Source organism: Puma concolor, chromosome C2 (assembly GCF_028749965.1).
Source record: "Puma concolor isolate L17-30 chromosome C2, mPumCon1.1.hap2, whole genome shotgun sequence".
Lineage (NCBI taxonomy): Eukaryota > Metazoa > Chordata > Mammalia > Carnivora > Felidae > Puma > Puma concolor.
The window spans coordinates 6,104,441-6,124,923 of NC_141675.1; the positions used below are offsets into that span (position 1 = coordinate 6,104,441).

General features: G+C 43.6%; 1 protein-coding gene across 4 annotated transcripts in view; it reads left to right on the forward strand.

The window, feature by feature from the left end:
* Positions 1–267: 267 nt before the first annotated feature.
* DLEC1 (DLEC1 cilia and flagella associated protein) overlaps positions 268–20,483 on the forward strand; it is a 92,858-nt gene continuing 72,642 nt past the window's right edge. The window contains exons 1-2 of one of the 4 annotated variants that reach the window (XM_086720451.1): positions 268–783; positions 1,795–1,945. In XM_086720451.1, the coding sequence (XP_086576577.1) occupies positions 385–783; positions 1,795–1,945 (550 nt within the window). In that variant the 5' untranslated portion in view covers positions 268–384. The remainder of the gene's footprint in view (positions 784–1,794; positions 1,946–20,483) is intronic. The other 3 variants (XM_086720452.1, XM_086720449.1, XM_086720450.1) reach the window with 3 other exon arrangements.

Below are 20,483 nucleotides of genomic sequence, written 5' to 3' on the forward strand. Positions count from 1 at the left end.
ACACACACACACGACTGAGGGCAGGGGCAGAAGCAGCATCTTACTTCCTTTGGTATTTTCAGCTCCCAGCACAGACTTGAAATACAGTCTTTATCCCATAAATATTAAATGAGCGAATTAATAATTGCTTAAGAAATCAGAGAATGAACGGACGAAGAGAGGTAGTTAGGAACCAGGTTTTGCATCCAGACCGACCTGGCTGCGCCAGCGAACTGTGTTTCCACAAGTGCCTCACGCGAAGCTCACTTTAACAGGGTCGACAGAGAAGATGCGAATATTTACAACGGTGACGACACCGAAGGCACCGGCGAAGAGGGAGGCAAAGCGGAAGAGGCGCGGCCGGAAGCGGAAGGGCGGCAAGGCGTGAGCGGCGTCTCAGTTGCCATGGAGACGGGGAGAGCAGGGGACCGGCTGTCTGCAGAGTCCGGGTCCTGCGCGTTCGGGGGCGCGACGTGGACGCCCGCCTCGCGTCAGGCCCGGGTCCGAAGCCCCAGCGAGTCCACCCGTCTGTCCTCGGTTGCCTGCTCCGAAGCCTCTCACTACGGCTTTGGGGGCCGGGCCCGCCGCGCGGGGCCCGCCGCGCTCCGGCCGCTCCCCGAGCCGCCACTGCTGCGTCTGCGCCCCACCTCGCTGCGCACCCAAGACATCTCGCACTTGCTCACCGGCCTCTTCCGCAGCTTGTACACCAACGAGGTGATCGGCGAGGACCTGAGCGCGAACTTGATCAAGGCCCGCGGCAGCCAGGATGCGCGCCACGAGGAATTCGTGGACGAGCTTCGGCGGGTGAGGCGGCCCGGAGCCCCGCGCGCTCCCTGCCGGTGCTCGCCGGGGACGGGGCGGGGGACAGTGCGGGGGACCCAGGGCGCAACCCCAGAAAGGCGGGTTCCTACGGGACTCAACCGCTGGACAAATGCCGGCACCTGCCGGGGGCGAGGCCCTGGGGATGCCGCTGGGAAAGCGCAGAGTCCGTGCGTCGGTGCGTTCGACAGTGTAGTGGAAGGACACGCTTTCCGCACATTTACGTAACACACACACACACACACACACACACACACACACACACACACACACAGCCTATGTCTGGAGCACCTCTTCATCGTCATTTCTCTACATGCACACGCACAGTTACATACTGCGTGTATAAATAAAAGGCCTGGGGCAGATAGCTGAATCCCTGGAGATCGTGAAGCTAAAAGTCACCCCTTTGGGGCTGCCTGTGTTTATGTCACACACCACAGTCGGAACCTAGGCATTCCGTGTCCAGATTTGAGGAAGCACGCCCAGTCCCTTGTACAGATGAGAACACACCCGCTTCCTCATCTGTACAGGGAGGAAAGCAGCTGCCTTGGATCCGCACTGCCGAGGAATCCCTTGTAGGGAGTCCCAGATGAGCACTTTCCAGCAGCTGAGGTCAACCGTGAAGGGGCTGACAGCTGGAGGCTGACTGCTCCTTACATTCCCTGCTGCTAGGTAGCAGGTCCTTCCTTGAAGGGGCACCTGCCTGGCACAATTCTGTCTACCCCAGGTGGTGTGTGTGCCTTTTCCGCGTTTGCGTGGCAGCCGTGAAGGCAGGAGGCAGACTTTTAGGCTTGGCTCTTTCCCTGACTTGACCGTGAAACCTTTAAGGCGTTTCCCTCGGCGGGTCTCAGTTTTCCCACCTGTTGGGTTGGATCAGATGGTCTCCATAGTTCTGTGACTGCTCTGGGTTTCCCAGGAAGCCTGATGCTGGGGGAAGGGTGGGTAAAGCTCTGTGATCTCACCAGATTTCTGTGCGTTTGATGGTCTACCTGTCAGATTCGGGAGCTCTACAAGCAGCGGCTGGATGAAATTGAAATGTTGGAGAGACATATCATTCAGGGCCGTGCACGAGCTCTTGCAGAGAAAGAACGGATCATGCAACAGGCCGATGTGCATGCCCAGGAGACCTTCATCAAGATCCCTCCAGGTGTGTGTAAAGAACTCCCATATGCCCCTCACCGGATTCCCCTGTTGTTAATACATGACCGTGTTTGCTCCACTGTCTGCTCTCTAGCTTTCTTCTGAATGTTTGGAGAGCAAATGGCAGATGTGATGTTTCAGTACCACAGAACGCTCTAGCATGCACGTCTCCCAAACAGAGACTGTCCCCTACACCACCAGCATACCACCCTCCAAGCCTAGAAATCAGCATTTGTGCAACATTAACCTCCAATTCACAGATCCCATCCAGGTTTCACCAGCTGACCCACGGTGGCTTTTTCTCTTCTCTGGTCCAGGACTCTGCCTAGGAAGTCTTGTTGCATGGGATTGTCCAGACCCCCTTTTAGAGTCTGTGGTTCAGAAGAATTCTTTGATCTTTTCTTGTCTTTCATGTTCTTTAAAATTTGTTTTTAGTTGTGGGGTGCCTGGGTGGCTCAGTCAGTTAAGCGTTCAACTTCGGCTTAGGTCATGATCTCACAGTTCATGGGTTCGAGCCCTGCGTCCTGCTCTGTGCTGACAGCTCAGAGCCTGGAGCCTGATTCAAGGTCTGTGTCTCCCTCTCTCTCTGCCCCTCCCTCTCTCTCTCTCTCTCTCTCTCTCTCTCTCTCAGAAATAAATGACCATTAAAAAATTTTTTTAGCCAAGTTCAGTTGACACACAATGTTACATCAGTTTCACACGTACGACTTAGTAACTGGACATGTCTACATTGTGCTCAGCAGAAGTGTAGCTATCATCCGTCCCCATACGTCGCTATTACGGCATCATTGACTGCATTCCTTATGTTGTGCCTTTTATTCCTGTGACTTTATCATTCCATAATTGTCTTTCATGTTCTTGACAGCTGTTCCCCCCCCAATTTTTTTATTGTAGTAAAATACACCTAAAATTTGCCATCTTACCTATTTCTAAGGGTACAGTTCAGAGATAGTAAGCACATACATAATGTTGTACGACCATTACCACCCTGCATCTCCAGAATTCCTTTTTTTAATGTTTATTTATTTTGAGAGAGAGAGAGCGAGCAAGCAGGGGAGGGGCAGAGAGTAAGGGAGAGTGAGAATCCCAAGCAGGCTCCATGCTGTCAGTGCAGAGCCAACTTGGGGCTTGATCACAAACTGTGAGATCATGACCTGAGCCTAAGAGTTGGACACTTAACCACCTGAGCCACCCATATGCCCCCAGAGCTCTTTTAATAGTTTTTTTTTAAGTGTATTTATTTATTTTGAGAGAGAGAGAAAGCATGAGTGGGGGAGGGGTGGGGCAGAAAGAGAGAGAGAGAATCCCAAGCAGGCTTCGTGCTCTCAGTGCAGAGCCCAACTTGGGGCTCTAACTCATGAACCATGAGCTCATAACCTGAGTCAAAAATCAAGAGTCGGATGCTTAACCATCTGAGCCACTCTGGTGCCCCTTTGTTTATATATGTAGTTTTTTTTTTTTTTTTAAGTTTGAACTCTTTTCATTTTTCAAAACTAAAAATCTCATTTAGTTTCCCATTAGACAATAGTTTCCCATTCCCCTTACCCCAGCCCCTGGCAATCACCATTCTACTTTCTGCCTTTATAGTTTAGACTACTCTAAGTACCTCATATAAGTAAAATCATATGGTATTTGTCTTTTTTGTGACTGGCTTATTTCGCTTAACACAGTGTCCTCAAGCTTCACCCGTGTCGTAGCATATGTCGGAATTTCCTTCCCTTTTAAGACTGAATAGTATTCTATTGTATGTATAGACCACATTTTTGCTAATCCATTCGTCCGTTGATGGAGACTTGGGTTGCCTCCACGTTTTGGCTGTCATGAATAAAGCTGCTATGAACAAGGGCGTACAGATAGCTCTTTGAGACCCTGCTTTTGATTCTGTTGGGGGTATATACCCAAAAGTGGAATTTCTGGGTCATATGTTAATCCTACTTTTAATTTTTTAAAGGAACCGCCATACTGTTTCCCACAGCGGTTATATCATTTTTACATCCCCCCCAACAGTGCACCCAGATTCCCATTTCTCTACATTCTCACCAACACGTGTTATTTTCTGTTTTTTTTTTTTTTTTTTTGATAGTAGCCGTTCTAATGAGTGTGAGGTGGTATCTTATGGTAGTTTTGATCTGCATCTCCCTGCAAATTAGTGATGTTGAGCCTCTTTTCATGTACTGACTGGCCATTTATATATCTTCTTTGGAGAAATGCCCATGGAAGCCATTTTTTTTTGAAGCCATTTTTAAAATCATTTTTATTAAAAATTTTTTTTCAAATGTTAATTTGTGTGTGTGTGAGAGAGAGAGAGAGAGAGGAGAACGAGTGGGGGAGGGGCAGAGCGAGTTGGGGACAGAGGATTCAAAGTGGGTCCTGTGCTGACAGCAGAGAGTCTGATGCGGAGCTCAGACTCAGGAATTGGGACTTTGAGATCATGACCTGAGCTGGAGTCGGACGCTCAACTCCCTGAGCCACCCAGGTGCCCCCGTCATTTTTTAAATTGTTGCCTGTGCCTTTGGTGTCATATCTAAGAAACCATCGTCCAATCCAGTGCTGTGAAGTGTTTGCCCTATATTCTAAGAGTCTTACTGTTTTAGGTCTTACATTTAGGCCTTTGATTAAAATTCTAATTGAAGTCCAATTAACATACAGTGTTCTATTAGCTTCAGGTGTACGGTATGACGATTCGGCAATTCTGTACGTTACTCCATGCTCGTCACAATAAGCATACTTGTTTTTGTTTTTAAGTGAGTCGGCTTTATTTGCTCTAAATAAAATTTTGTGCTTCTTGGAACTAGCTTCTATAAACTATCAAGGGATCTTAATGTACAAGATATTCCAAAATAGCCAAAACTTATATTTCGTGCGGGGGTTGGGGGAAGCTCAGGAAGGAACTCTTGCTTCCGTGCTAGAGCTAACTCCCCTGACTTAAGTAAGCCTCCTCCCCGTTTCATAGATGAAACTGAGGTTCTATAGGGGCGCCTGGGTGGCTCAGTGGGTTAAGCGTCCAACTTTCGCTCAGGTCACGATCTCCCAGTGCGTGAGTTCGAGCCCCGTGTAGGGCTCCGTGCTGACAACTCAGAGCCTGGAGCCTGCTTCGGATTCTTTGTCTCCCCCTCTCTTTGCCCCTTCCCCGCTCACGCTCTGTCTCTATCTCAAAACTAAATAAACATTTTAAAAAATTTTTAAAAAAGAGAAAGAAACTAAGTTTTGTAAGTTTAGCTATCTTGTTCAAGGTCACCCAGCCAGTAAGTGGTGGAGGCCTTTTAGTCAAAATAGAATTTATACTCTCGGAGTGGCTGATACTCCAGCCAAAAAAAGGAAGATAGACGTTTGAGTTTTTGGAGGTAGGGAAGGGTAAACTGCATTTAGAGCAGCTTCTGTGTTCACATTCAGTAGTCCTAACCTTGGGGCGTGCCATTCTCCTAGCGGGTATGCAGAAAAGTTTGGAAGCATCTTTGATGTTCCAGTGAAGGGGGTGGGTTGTGTTTCTGTCTTTCAGTACTTGGCAGGTCAGGGATGCTAAGACATCCTGCAGTGTTGAGACCGTTTCACACAACAAAATACCTATCCCAAGATGCAGATAGTTTCCTGTTGGGTAACATTATAGGTGCCTCATTAAGTTCTTGAGCTAGAAGCGGTGAAATTATGTTAACTCCCTCTGGCATGAAGTCAGACCAAGAGATGCAGTGACACTTACTGTCACTTATAAGTGTACTCTTAACCCCCTTTATTACACCCATCCCCCCACCCCCCATTTGGCAACCACGAGTTCTTCATATTTAAGAGTTTTTAATTTGTCTCTTATTTTCTTCATTCATGTGTCTCGTTTCTGAAATTCTACATATGAGGGAAATCATATGCTTATCGTAGCATTGTTTACGATAGCCAAGATATGGAAGCACCCAAGTGTCCATCAATAGATGAATGGATAAAGAAGATACGGTACATACACACAATGGAATATTACTCAGCCATAAAAAAGTATGGATCTTGCCATTTGCAACAAGATGGGTAGACCTAGAGGGTATAATGCTAAGTCGAAGAAGTCAGAAAGAGAAAGACAAAGGTCTTTAACTTTCTTTTTAAGTTTATTGATTTATTTTGAGAGAGGGAGAGAGAGTTCGCACCTGAGTGGGCAAGAGTCAGCATGCACACATGAGTCAGGGGAAGGAGCAGAGAGAGGGGAGAAACAGAAAATCCCAAGCAAGTGGGGCTCGAACCCACAGACTGTGAGGCCATGACCCGAGCCAAAACCAAGAGTCAGACGCTCAACTGACTGAGCCACCCAGGTGCCCCTGATTAACTTTGATAGGATGTTTTATATGGTGTTAGATAAGAGTCCAACTTCATTCTTTTGCATAAGGATATCCACTTTCCCTAGCATCATTTGTTGAAAAGATTGTTCTTTCCTCATTGAATGGTATTGGCATCCTTGTCAAAAATCATTTGACCATAGATATGAGGGTTTATTTCTGGGCTTTTTATTCTATTCCATTTGTTTCTATGTCTATCTTTATGTCGGTGCCATATTATTTTGATTACTATAGCTTTGCAGTAAGTTTTTAAATCAGGAAGTGTGAATCTTCCAGTTCTGTTCATTCTTTTTCAGGGTTGTTTTGGCTATTGGGGGTTCCTTGAGGTTCCATATGAATTTTGGGATGGGTTTTTCTATTTCTGCAAAACACATCCTTGGTATTTTGGTAGGGATTGCACTGAATCTGTAGATTACTTTGGGTGGTATTGACATTTTAGTATTAAGTCTTCTAATCCATTAAAAAGGAATGTGTTTCCTTCTATTTACGTCATCTTTAATTTCTTTCAGCAGTGTTTTGTACTTTTTATTGTACAAGTCTTTCACCTTTTCAATTAACTTTTAGGTATTCTTTCTGATGCTATCTTTTTTTTAAATTTTTTTTTTTAACGTTGTATTTATTTTTGAGACAGGAAGAGACAGAGCATGAACAGGGGAGGGTCAGAGAGAGGGAGACACAGAATCTGAAACAGGCTCCAAGCTCTGAGCTGTCAGCACAGAGCCCGACGCGGGGCTCGAACTCACGGACTGCAAGATCATGACCTGAGCTGAAGTCGGCCGCTTAACCGACTGAGCCACCCAGGCGCCCCTCTGATGCTATCTTAAATGGAATTGTTTCCATAATTTCCTTTTCAGATCATTCACTGTTAGTGGATAGAAATGCAACTGATTTTTGCATGTTGATTTTGTGTCCCGCTACTTTGCTGAATTCATATATTCTAACAGGTTTTTGTGGAGCCTTTATGGTTTTCTACATATAAGGTCAGATCATCTGCAAACAGATACTTTTGCTTCTTCCTTTCCAATTTGGATGCCTTTTTTTTTTTCTTGCCTAATAGCTGTGGTTAGAACTACCAGCGCTGTGTTGACTAGAAATGGTGAAAGCAGGTATCCTTGCCCGTTGCCTTGTTCCTGACCTTCGAGAAAAAGCTTTCAGTCTTTTACCATTGAGTATGATGTTTGCTACTGGTTTTCCATCTGTGGCTTTTATCATGTTGAGGTGGTTTCCTCCTAGTCCTAGTTTTTTTAGTGTTTTTATCATGAAAGTGTGTTGAGTTTGTTTAATGTTATTTCTGTATCAATTGAGATGATCATGTGATTTTTCCCCCTTCATTCCATTAATGTGGTGTATTACACTGATAAGTTTTTTCATATGTTGAACCATCTTGCATCCTAGGAATAGGTCTTACTTGGTCATCGTATATGATCCATTCACTAAGCTGCTGGATTCTATTTGCTAGTATTTTGCTGAATACTTTTACGTTGAGGTTAATAAGAGATACTGGTCTGAAGTTTTCTTGTGGTGTCTTTGCCTGGCTTTGGTATCAGGGTAATGCTGGCTTCATTGAATGAGTAAGTGTTCCCTCCTACTCCATTAAAAAAAAACTTCAGTTTTTTTAAATGTTTGGTTTTTTTTAATGTTCAATTCTGTAAATGTTTGGTAGAATTCACCAGTGAAACCATCAGGTGCAGGGAGGGCATTTTTTTGTTGGGAGATTAAAAATAATTTTTTTTTAATGTTTCTTTATTTTTGAGAGAGAGAGTGACACAGAGTATGAGTGGGAGAGGGGCAGAGAGAGAGGGAAACATGGAATCTGAAGCAGGCTCCAGGCTCTGAGCTGTCAGCACAGAGCCTGACATGAGGCTCAAACTCACAAATAGTGAGATCATGACCTGGGCCGAAGTCAGACGCTTAACCAGCTGAGCCACCCAGGTGCCCCTTGTTGGGAGATTTTTGACTGCTGATTTAATCTCCTTGCTAGTTATAAGTCAATTCAGATTCTCTATTCCTGAATAGATTTCTTTGGGATTTTGTCCTTGTAAGTTTCCTGTTTCTAGGAATTTTTCCACTTTATCTATGTTACTCAGTTTTGGGGGGATAGAGTTGTTCCTAGTACTCTTATAATCCTTTTTTCCCAAACCCTGTGGAATCAGTAGTAACATCCCATTTTCATGTCTGACTTGAGTCAGTTGAGTCTTCTCTTTTTCTTAGTTGATCTAGCTAGAGTTTTGTCAGTCTTGTTGATTTTTTTGAAGAACCAACTTTTAGGTTCAGTTGATTTTCTCTGTTGTTTTTCTGTTCTCTATTTATGCTCTAATCTTTGTTATTTACTTCATCTAGCTTTGGGTTTAGTTTGTTTTTCTAGTTCCTTAAGTTCTTAAAAAAATTTTTTTTTTGCTTTCTTAAGTTCTCAAGTTAGGTTGTTGACTTGAGATCTTTCTTAATTTTTTCGTATTTCCTTGTTTATTTTTAGAGAGAAAGAGCAAGTTGGGGAGAGGGGCAGAGAGAGAGAGAGAAAGAGAGAGAGAGGGAGAATCTTAAGCAGGTTCCATGCTCAGAACGGAGCCCAACATGGGGCTCGATCCACAACTCTGGGATCATGAGCTGAGCCAAAATCAAGAGTGAGACACTTAACCGACTGAGCCACCCAGGCACCCCAGATCTTTCTTTCTTTTTTTTTTTTAATGTGCTTATAGCTATAAATTTTCTCCTTAGCACCACTTTCACTGTGTCCTATAAGTTGGGTATGTTGTATTTTCACTTTCATTGTCTGTCTCTAAGTATTTTCTAATTCCATTGTGGTTTCTTCTTTGATCCATTTGTTGTTTACAAATGTGTGGTTTAAGTCCCACAGTTTAGTGAATTTTCCAGTTTCCTCTGTCCCTGATTTCTAACTTCATCCCATTGTTGTCAGAGAAGATACTCTGTATGATATCTATCTTTTAAAATCTATTGAAATTCAATTTGTGGCTTTATGTGTGGTCTGGGAAAGGTCTAATGTGCACTGGAGAAGAACATGTAAATAAATGGCTGTCGTTGGGGAGTGTACTGTTAGATCTCGTTGGTCTGTTGTGTTCTTCACATCCTCTGTTTCCTTACTCATCTTCTGTCTTGTTTTTCTATCTATTATTACAAATGGGGTACTGAAGTGTAGAACTGTCTATTTCTCCCCTCAATTCTGTCAATTTTTTTTTCTTTTTTCTTTTTTTCTTTTTTTTTTTTTTTTAAATTTTTTTTTTCAAAGTTTATTTATTTTTGGGACAGAGAGAGACAGAGCATGAACGGGAGAGGGGCAGAGAGAGAGGGAGACACAGAATCGGAAACAGGCTCCAGGCTCTGAGCCATCAGCCCAGAGCCTGACGCGGGGCTCGAACTCACGGACCGCGAGATCGTGACCTGGCTGAAGTCGGACGCTCAACCGACTGCGCCACCCAGGCGCCCCGATTCTGTCAATTTTTGCTTCATTATTTTGATGGCCTGTATTTAAGTGTGTAAATGTTTATAGTTGTTATATCTTCTTGTCATACTGAACCTTTTATTAATATATAATGCCTTTCTTTGTGTCTTTTTTTAAAAATGTTTATTTTTGGGGCGCCTGGGTGGCGCAGTCGGTTAAGCGTCCGACTTCAGCCAGGTCACGATCTCGCGGTCTGTGAGTTTGAGCCCCGCATCAGGCTCTGGGCTGATGGCTCAGAGCCTGGAGCCTGTTTCCAATTCTGTGTCTCCCTCTCTCTCTGCCCCTCCCCCATTCATGCTCTGTCTCTCTCTGTCCCAAAAATAAATAAACATTGAAAAAAAAAATTAAAAAAAAAAATGTTTATTTTTGAGAGGGAGAGAGTGCGGGGGAGAGGCAGAGAGAGAGGGAGAGAGAGAATCCCAAGCAGGCTCCATGCTCAGTGCAGAGATTGACGAGGGGCTCGATGCGGGGCTTGAACCCACGACCGTGAGATGTTGACCTGAGCTGAAATCAAGAGTCAGATGCTTAACCAACTGAGCCACTCAGGCACCCCTGTCCTTCTTTGTGTCTTGTGACCTTTTGATTTAAAAACTATTTTGTCTGATATTAGAATAGCTACCCCTTAGGTGCTTTTGCATGGAATGCTATACTTTTGTTTACTATTTGCATGGAATATCTTTTTGCATCCTTTCACTTACATTCTATTTGTGTCTTGCATGTAAAGTGAGTGCATTATACTCAGTTGATGACGCGTCCGACTTCGGCTCAGGTCATGATCTCACAGTTCGTGGGTTTGAGCCCTGCGACAGGCTCTCTGCTGACAGCTCACAGCCTAGAGCCTGCTTCAGATTGTGTCTCCCTCTCTCTCTGCCCTTCCCCTGCTCACTCTCTCTCTTTCTCTCTCTGTCTCTCAAAAATAAATAAAAGTTAAAAAAAATTTAAAAAATAAAGTGAGTCCATTATAGACAGCATGTAGTTGGATCATGTCTTTTTATTCATTCTTCCAAACTGTCTTTTGATTGGGGAGTTTAATCTATGTACATTTAAAGTAATTACTAATAAGGAGGGATTTCTGTCATTTTGTTATTTTTTTCTATATGCCTTATAGATCTTCTGTCTCTTATTTGCCACATTACTGTTTTCTTTTGTGTTGGGTCTGTGTGAGTGAGTGAGTGTGTGTGTGTGTGTGTGTGTGTGTGTGTGTGTAATGTTTAAATTCCTTTCTAATTCCTTTTGTGTATATTCTACAACTAGTTTCTTTGTGGTTACCATAGGGATTGATTACATTTAACAACCTAAAGTTACAACACTCTTGAATTTATACCAGCTTAACTTCAATAACCTACAAAAGTTCTGCTTCTTTACGGTTCTGTCTCCACCCTGTTAGGTTGCTGAAGTCACAAAATTACATCTTTACCCATTGTGTGCCCAGAACCATAAACTAACAGTTCTTTTAAATGCATTCGTTTCTTGGGTTTCCTGGGTGTCTCAGTCTATTGAGCATCTGACTCTTGATTTCAGCTTAGTCGTGATCCCATGTTCATGAAATCGAGCCCTGCATTGGGCTCTGTGCTGACAGCAAGGAGCCTGCTTGGGATTCTCTCTCTCCTTCTCTCTCTGCCCCACCCTTCCCCTTGCTTTTGCACACACTCTCTCTCTCAAAATAAATAAACTTTAAAAATGCATTAGTTTCTTTCAATGATGTAGAAAACAAGACTTCAAGTTATAAACTGAAGCTACTATAATACCAGCTTTTAGACTAATACTTGTTTTTTTCCCTTTAAATAATAATCTCTTAAATCATGTAGAAACCTTCCATGATTTCCCATGCATTTACTTTTTTTTTTTTTTTTTTTTTTTTGAGATCTTTATTTCTCCATACAGCTTCAGGTTACTGTCTAGTGTCCTTTCATTTCACCTTGCAGGACTCTGTCAGCATTTCTTGCAGGCAGGCCTCATGGTAACAGACTCCCTCAGCTTTTGTTTATCTGTGAATGTCTTCATTTCTTACTTACTTTTGAAGGACGGTTTTATCAGATACAGGATTTTTAGTTGACAGTTTTCGCCTTTTAACACTTTGAACACATTGTCCCACTGCCTTCTGGCCTCCAAAATTCTTGGAGATCTGCGGACAACCTTACTGAGGGCCCCTATATGTGCTGAGTGGCTCTCCTGCTGTGAAGATTCTCTCTTTGTGTCTTTCAAAGCTTGATTAGTGTGTTTTGTTGTGAGTCTCTGAGTTCATCTTACTTACAGTTCACTGAGCTGCTTGGATGTTTACATTCATGTATTTCATCCCATTTGGGAAGTTTTCAGCCATTATTTCTTCAGATATTCTCTCTGCCCCTTTCTCTCCCCTCTTCTGGGATTCCCACATGTGTGTGTGGGTCGGCTTGATGCTGTCCCGTGGGTCCCCCAGGCTCTGTTCACTTTTCTTCAGTCTTTCCATTCTGTTCCTCAGACTTGATCATTTCCATTGTTCTATTTCAATGTCATTGATTCTTCTACATGCTCAAATCTGACTTTGAATCTCTTTGATAGTGAATTTTTCATTTCTAGTTATGGTACTTTTCAGCTTCAACATTTCTTTCTGGTTTCTTTTTAGGTTTTCATTGTCCTTATTGATATTTACATTTTGTTCATACATCACCTTCTTGACTTTCTCCACATCTTCCTGTCGTTCTGTGAGCATCTTAAGACTGTTGTTTTATAGTCTTTGTCTAGTATATCTGTAATCAGGTCTTTTTCAGGGACAGTTTCTGTTGGTTGATTGATTTCCTTTGAATGGGCCACACTCTCTTATTTCTTTGTCTTGTGATTTTTTTCTTTTAAACTAAACTCTACACCCAACTCTACCATGAGATCAAGAGTCAAGTGCTCTCTGACTGAGCCACCCAGGTATCCCTCTTGTGATTTGTTGTTGTTGAAAACTGGATATTTGAATCTAATAATGTGCTAACTGTTTCTACAGTCAGACTCTCCTCCTTCTCTAGAACTTGTCATTTTTGTTTATTGTTCTTGCTTTTTAAAAAATTGTTGTAGGCTGTCTGTGCCAAGGGTCAGCCTGAGGTATAAACTTAAGGTCTTCTCAGGTCTTTTCTCAGCCTTTCCCCGGACGTGTGCAGTCAAGTTCTAATTTTGTCCACATCTGCAGTTGTTTTTGAACGTCCTAGTCTTTTTTTATTAAAAACATTTTTAAATGTTTATTAACTTTCGAGAAAGAGACAGAATGCAAGTGGGGGAGGGTCAGAGAAAGAGGGAGACACAGAATCTGAAGCAGGCTCCAGGCTCTGACCAGTCAGCACAGAGCCTGACCCAGGGCTCAAGCTCAAGAACCGCAAGATCATGACCTGAGCCAAAGCGGGCCACTTAACCAACTAAGCCACCCAGGTGCCCCGTGAATGTCCTAGTCCTTAATATCTGGTTCCCAAAAGGGGAAAAAGGAAGATGAATGGGAGGAAAAAGGCACCAGCCCTTTAAATTGCCTAGGAGTCACTTCTGTAGGAGGAGGGGCTTGCAGCTGTGGAGGAGGGCCCACCGCAATGGCCGCTGGCCTCTTTGTAGGCACCTTTGTGGTCAGAAGCAGTAATGCGAAATCAGAGCACAGATACCTGGTATTTGGAAGATGGAGCCCTCTTTGCTCACCCAGGCTCCCGCAAACTGTGCAAGTTGCGCCAGGAACGCACGCACAGATGTTTGCCATGGGGGTGGGATGGTGGCTGGGTAGCTGCCGCTCTGCTGAGTTGAAGTTAGCCGCTGTTTACCTCCAAGTCTTCCCCAGAAGTTCCAAGTCTTCTGTAGACTCCAGCGTTCCAGAACAGTTACTTTAGGCTGCTTCTGCCAGTGCAGCTCTTGTCTAAGCGGGGAGATGGCTTCTGGCCGTCTCAGAATCCTCTCCTGACGTTCTTGGCCGGCCTTTCATTCTGTGGCTCTCATGTTTCCTTGTGGCCGGATTCAGACTCCCTCTTGGCAACACCAACAGTAGGCGTGCGGTGCTCTTCTCACTGCGGCCGTCAGAAGGCACAGGTGATGGTAACCTGGACCACCTGGTCAAGGTGGCGTCTGTTGTGGTTTTCCCCATTAAATTCTCCAAATTAAACTACAGCTGATGAGTATTCGTGGAGTGGTACGGTCAGATTTCACCAATTCTCCTTCCTCCTCAAAGCTCCGTCACCACACCCGCCAGCATTCACTGAGAACCTTTTTCTCAGACAGCCACCTCGATGGCAACACTCTCTTTGATCAATTTCTTTGTTAAAGAAATTGGGTTGTTTTCCTGTAGACTTGTCTGTCGTCTTGATTTTGCTGATTTCAATATTGTGGTGTCATTTAACCTGGTCTCCTGGTTCCTGTATTTCCTGCAATTGAGTAGTTCTAGAGACTTCATGAGGCCTAGGTTCGATTATTTTGTGGGCGAAAGGGCAAGACTACTTCATAGGTCTTGCTGTGTGCTGCCTTCGGGAGGCACTTGATTTCTGATGTCTCTCTCTTCATGATGCTGGCAACCTTTGCCTGGATCCATTATCTCATTAGGGGCTGTAAATTATAATGACACGCTAATGGTATGGGGTACTTCTACTCCATGGGGAAGCTTTTCAGCAACTACTATGATTATCATTGATGGGCAGGATTAATTCTTTCCGGTTTTTAAAATAATGAGTTGGTTCCCCGAGCATTTCCAAAAGTGACTAATGAGGTGTGTTGGTTGATTTTTAGTATCATTATGAACTTGTGGCTTTCATAACTACAGTTGTATTTATTATCTTTATTAATGCTCACATTGTCCCATCTTGGGCCAATTGGAGCTTTTTCAAGTTCCCTCCTAACTCTTTTGATACAATAGCAGTTGTCTTTGATAACTTCCTTATTTTCTAGAATGGTTAGATGTTCCAGGCTTTATCTTCTTGCCCCGGACCTGCAATCAGCCATTTCTCCAAGGAGGCCTGGTTCCCTTTATTGTCCCCAAAGACTTTGATCTATCCTCCTGCATCCCTGAAAATCATCACTTTCTGGTGCAATAGGAAGAAGGGACTGTGCTTTTAGGGTTGGGAGACTGCATATCTGTGGCCCAGAGGGAGGGAGAGGTGGAAGAGAGTGGCTTAGAAAGGCATTAGACTTACGGGGTCTTCCTAGGGACCAGATGCTATGTAAGATGCGTTGCCTAGGTTATCCCGCTGAATCCTTCCAACAACCCTGCGAAGTAGGTTTCCTCTCCAGTTTATAGCTACAGGAACGAAACTGAGAGAAAGGGTCAAATAACTTCCCTAAATTCCCACAACTCAGAAGTACTGGGGCCCACATTTGAACGTGAGTGAGTCTGCTGTCAGAGCTCAGCTTCTATCAGGAGGAGGAGGAAGGATTGGTGACAAGAGCAGGCCTGGTGTCCCACAGGTGTAGATGCCTTCCCTCAAGGCGTGGCCCTGGGTATGAGGCCCTAACCTTGGTCAGGCCTGCCCAGTGGAGAGTGAACACTCGGTGCACATTCTGTATCTCGTCCTGTGCCCCTCACCCCACAGCAGAGTTGTGTAGCTGCCAGCACCCCTCCCTCCACCGTGGACTTGGCAGAGATTATTGGTAGCAGATTCTCAGGAGGTATTATTGGTTGCCTGATGTCCCCTGAGCCCCAGAAGTCTGATGCTCTTCTTGTCTTGGTGGGATTCTTCTGGCTAGAGATCAAGGGGGATGAAATGTTTGGTTGTTTTTTTTTTTTTTTTTTTTTTTTTTTTTAATTTTTTTTTTCAACGTTTATTTATTTTTGGGACAGAGAGAGACAGAGCATGAATGGGGGAGGGGCAGAGAGAGAGGGAGACACAGAATCGGAAACAGGCTCCAGGCTCTGAGCCATCAGCCCAGAGCCCGACGCGGGGCTCGAACTCACAGACCGTGAGATCGTGACCTGGCTGAAGTCGGACGCTTAACCGACTGCGCCACCCAGGCGCCCCTGTTTGGTTGTTTTTAAGTGAAAGTGAAATAAAACATTGAGAACTGAGCAACCTCAGTCAGGGGAGTTTTTCAATGACCTTCATTTTATTTTTTACCCAAGATAATATAGTTATAATCAGACATTATCTGCTCTGGTTTCTCAGCCTTCCTCTGGTAACGTTTCTCTTTTTTTATTTCAAAAGTAGCAGAAGTAGAGATCTTAATCCAGTTCCATGGACATCCCTCTGGTTCCTGCTTCTGGGTGGCAGGTGGGGGGAATGGAGGAGCATGAGGTGACCCAGGAACTGTTTTTTGTTTTAGAGAGTGTGTGAGTTGGGGAGAGAGGGGCAGAGGCGGCGGGCAGGGGAAAGAGAGAGAGAGAGAGAGAGAGAGATTGGAAATCATAAGTAGGTGCAGGCTCCACGCTCAATGCAGAGCCTGACTTGGGGCTCATTCCCATGACCCTGGAATCATGACCTGAGCTGAAATTAATACATGCTCAACCAGCTAAGCCACCCAGGTGCCCCAAACCTTTTTTATAACTTCGGTGATTGATGATGATGACATTCCCCTGAAACCTTTCTTTTTTAGGCACAGAGGCCGCCTTTCTCTATTTGCTAAATGTCACAAGGTGGAAAACATGTAAATTCTCCAGTCGGGGAGGGGAGGCGGGGAGAGGATCAGAACATCTTGTGCTTCCATTCCCTTCCATTGCTGGTAAATTGCCCACATTATCTCTCAGGGAATGGAACAGAGCCATGCTCAAGAGTATAGGGTCGGTGTAGGCAGCCCACTCTTCCCAGGTGGTGGAGGATGGTCACGAGGCCAGTGCAGGGTTTTCCAAGGCTCACCTGGTACATAATCCAGGCCAGACATGGAGAGAGACTTTCCAAAGATCTGACAAATGAACTGCCCCCTGCTTCTGCAGACATAACACCTAACTGTCCACAGCCTGGGGGAGGACCGTGGAGGGAATGGTATCAGAAGAGAAGAGGATACGTCTCCATCCCACACACCCCCTGCCCTTTGTATGGAAGTTTTATCTTTTAATATTTCAAATAGGCCAATACCAAAGTCGTTGGGAACTGGGATGGAACAGAACTTGGCATTCCCGCCACCCTCTGCTGAGGTCTCTATTGCACAGGAGAGGCCAAGGACCACGTTTCCCAGAATGCACCTTTCCCCGAGGTTTCCAGACTAGGTCGCTCATGAGAGATTTGGGCGAGTTTTGGAAGGGGAGGTCACTGTTCTCCAGAAGCAGTAGCAGGCAGATAACTGAGCAGCTGTGAATTTCACAGCAGCTTCCAGATAACTTCTTGAGAACTCCCTACCTCAGTGCTGCTGGCCGAAGTTGGTAGCAATAGCTTCCCTGACGTTCTGTCTCCCTTTCCATCATCCCCTACATTTAGCTCTTTATATATGATCTACAGAGAGTGATTTCTGTTTTCATCATTGAACCCTGATTATAACAGTAACTAGGCAAAATCTTGAAACTCCTAAATTAACAAATATCATGGGAGAAACACATATTTTTCACTTGTCTCACCTATATCCTGGGTTATAGGGGAACTCCAAAGGGCAAGGCCAGTTACAGGCACCATGTTGGTTAATGCAGCAAACAACAAACTTTGAAGACTTCTGAGTCTTCCATTCATCTTACTTATTCCTTATTTTTTAATCAAACTCTTCATATACATGATTTAAAAAACTCAAATGGTTTAGAGAAGCTTCAGATGAAATATAAAAAGCCGTCCCCCATGCATGACATTATAAATTTGTCTAAACCCTTAGATACACACCACCAAGAGTAAATTGTAATGTAAACCAAGGACTTTATGTGAAAATGATGTGTCAGTGTGGGATCGTCAATTGTAACACACATACCACTCTAGTGTGGGGACATTAATAATGCAGGAGGCTGTGTGTGGGGGGGGGGCAGGGAGTATATGGGACATCTTTGTTCTCAATTTTGCTAAGAACCTAAAAATGCTCTAAAAAAAAAAATCCTCCGTGCCACCTCTCCCAACCTCAGTCCACTTGCCAAAAGTGGCCATTTTCAGCTTTGATTCTTCTTGATACATCTAAATAACGTGTCTCTACCACTCTTCCTTGGATCATCAACCATGGATATTTTTAAAAATTTAATTAATTAATTAATTTGTAAATTTACATCCAAGTTAGCATATAGTGCAATCATGATTTCAGGAGTAGATTCCAGTGATTCATCCCTATGTATAACACCTAGTGCTCATCCCAACAAGTGTCTTCCTTAGTGCCCCTTGCCTATTCAGCCCATCCCCCCCACCCACAAGCCCTCCAGCAACCCTCAGTTTGTTCTCTGTATTTATGAGTCTCTTATGTTTTGTTCCCCTTCTTGTTTTTATATTATTTTTGCTTCCTTCCTTTATGTTCATCTGTTTTGTATCTTAAATTCCACACATAAGTGAAATCATATGGTATTTGTCCTTCTCTGACTGATTTGATTTGGTTAGCATTATTCTCTCTAGCTCCATCCACGTCATTGCAAATGGCAAGATTTTATTCTTTTTGATAGCTGAGTAATACTCCATTGTGTGTGTGTGCGCGTGTGCGCGCGCACACACACACACACACACACCACATCTTCTTTATCCACTCATCCGTCGATGGACATTTGGGCTCTTTCCATACTTTGGCTATTGTCGATAGTGCTGCTATAAACATTGGGGTGCAAGTGCCCCTTCGAAACAGCACACCTGTATCCCTTGGATAAATACCTAGTACTGCAATTGCTGCGTCATAGGGTAGTTCTATTTATAACTTTTTTGAGGAACCTAAATATTGTTTTCCAGAGTGGCTGCACCAGTTTGCATTCCCATCAGCAGTGCAAAAGAGATCCTCTTTCTCCACATCCTCACGAACATCTGTTGTTGCCTGAGTTGTTAATGTTAGCCATTCTGACTGCTGTGAGGTGGTATCTCATTGTGGTTTTGGTTTGTATTTCCCAGATGATGAATGATGTTGAGCATTTTTTCATGTGTCTGTTGGCCATCTGGATGTCTTCTCCGGACAAGTGTCTATTCATGTCTTTTGCCCATTTCTTCACTGGATTATTTGTTTATTGGGTGTTGAGTTTGATAAGTTCTTTATAGATTTTGGATACTAACCCTTTATCTGATATGTCATTTGCAAATATCTTCTCCCATTCTATGGGTTGCTTTTTAGTTTTGCTGATTGTTTCCTTCGCTGTGCAGAAGCTTTTTATCTTGATGAGATACCAATAGATCACTTTTGCTTTTGTTTCCCATGCCTCCAGAGACGCGTTGAGAAAGAAGTTGCTGCGACCGAGGTCAAAGAGGTTTTTGCCTGCTTTCCCCTCTAGGATTTTGATGACTTCCTGTCTTACGTTTAGGTCTTTCATCCATATTGAGTTTATTTTGGGGTATGGTATAAGAAAGGGGTCCAGGTTCATTCTAATGCATTTGCTGTATGGTTTTCCCAGCACCATTTGGATGTTCTTTCCTGCTTTGTCAAAGGTTAGTTGGCCATACATTTGTGGGTCCATTTCTGGGTTCTGTATTCTGTTCCATTGACCTGAGTGTCTGTTTTTGTGCCAGCACCATGCTGTCTTGATGATTACAGCTTTAAATCCGGGATTGTGATGCCTCCAGCTTCACTTTTCTTTTTCAGGATTGCTTTGGCTCTTCGGGGTCTTTTCTGGTTCCATACAAATTTTAGGATTGTTTGTTCTAGCTCTGTGAAGAATGCTGGTGTTACTTTGATCGGGATTGCATTGAATATGTAGATTGCTTTGGGTAGTGTCTACATTTTAACAATATTTGTTCTTCCAATCCATGAGTATGGAATATTTTTCCGTGTGTGTGTGTGTGTGTGTGTGTGTGTGTGTGTGTGTGTGTGTGTCTTCTTCAATTTCTTTCACAAGCTTTCTATAGTTTTCAGTGTATAGATTTTTCACCTCTTTGACTAGGTTTATTCCTAGATATTTTATGGTTTTTGGTGCGATTGTAAATGGGATTGATTCCTTGATTTCTCTTTCTATTGCTTTACAATTGTATAGAAATGCAACCGATTTCTGTGCATTGATTCTATATCCTGCGACTTTGCTGACCTCATGCATCAGTTCTAGCAGTTTTTTTTGTGGAATCTTTTGGGTTTTCCATATAGAGTATCATGTTATATGCAAAGAGTGAAAGTTTGACTTCCTCCTTGCCCATTTGGATGCCTTTTATTCCTTTGTGTTTTCTGATTGCTGAAGCTAGGACTTCAGTACTATGTTGAATAATAGTGGCGAGGGTGGACATCCCTGTCACGTTCCTGAACTTAGGGTGAAGTTCTCAGTTTTTCCTCATTGAGGATGAGATTAGCATTGGGTCTTTCAAGATCTTGAAATATGATCCTTCTATCCTTACTTTCTTGAGGGTTTTTTATCAAGAAAGGTGCTGTATTTTGTCAAATGCTTTCTCTGCATCTATTGAGAGGATCATGTGGTTCTTGTCCTTCCTTTTATTGATGTGAAGAATCACACTGATTGATGTGTGGATATTGAACCAGCCCTGCATCCCAGATATAAATCCCACTTGGTCATGGTGAATAATTCTTTTAATGTATTGTTGGATTTGGTTGGCTAGTATCTTATTGAGGATTTTTACATCCATGTTCATCAGGGAAACTGGTCTGTAGTTCTCCTTTTTAGTGGGGTTTTTGTCTGGTTTTGGAGTCAAGGTGATGCTGGCTTCATAGAATGAGTTTGGAAGTTTTCCTTCCATTTCTATTTTTTGGAACAGCTTCATAAGAATAGGTATTAACTGTTCTTTAAATGTTTGGTAGAATTCCCCTGGAAAGTCATCTGGCCC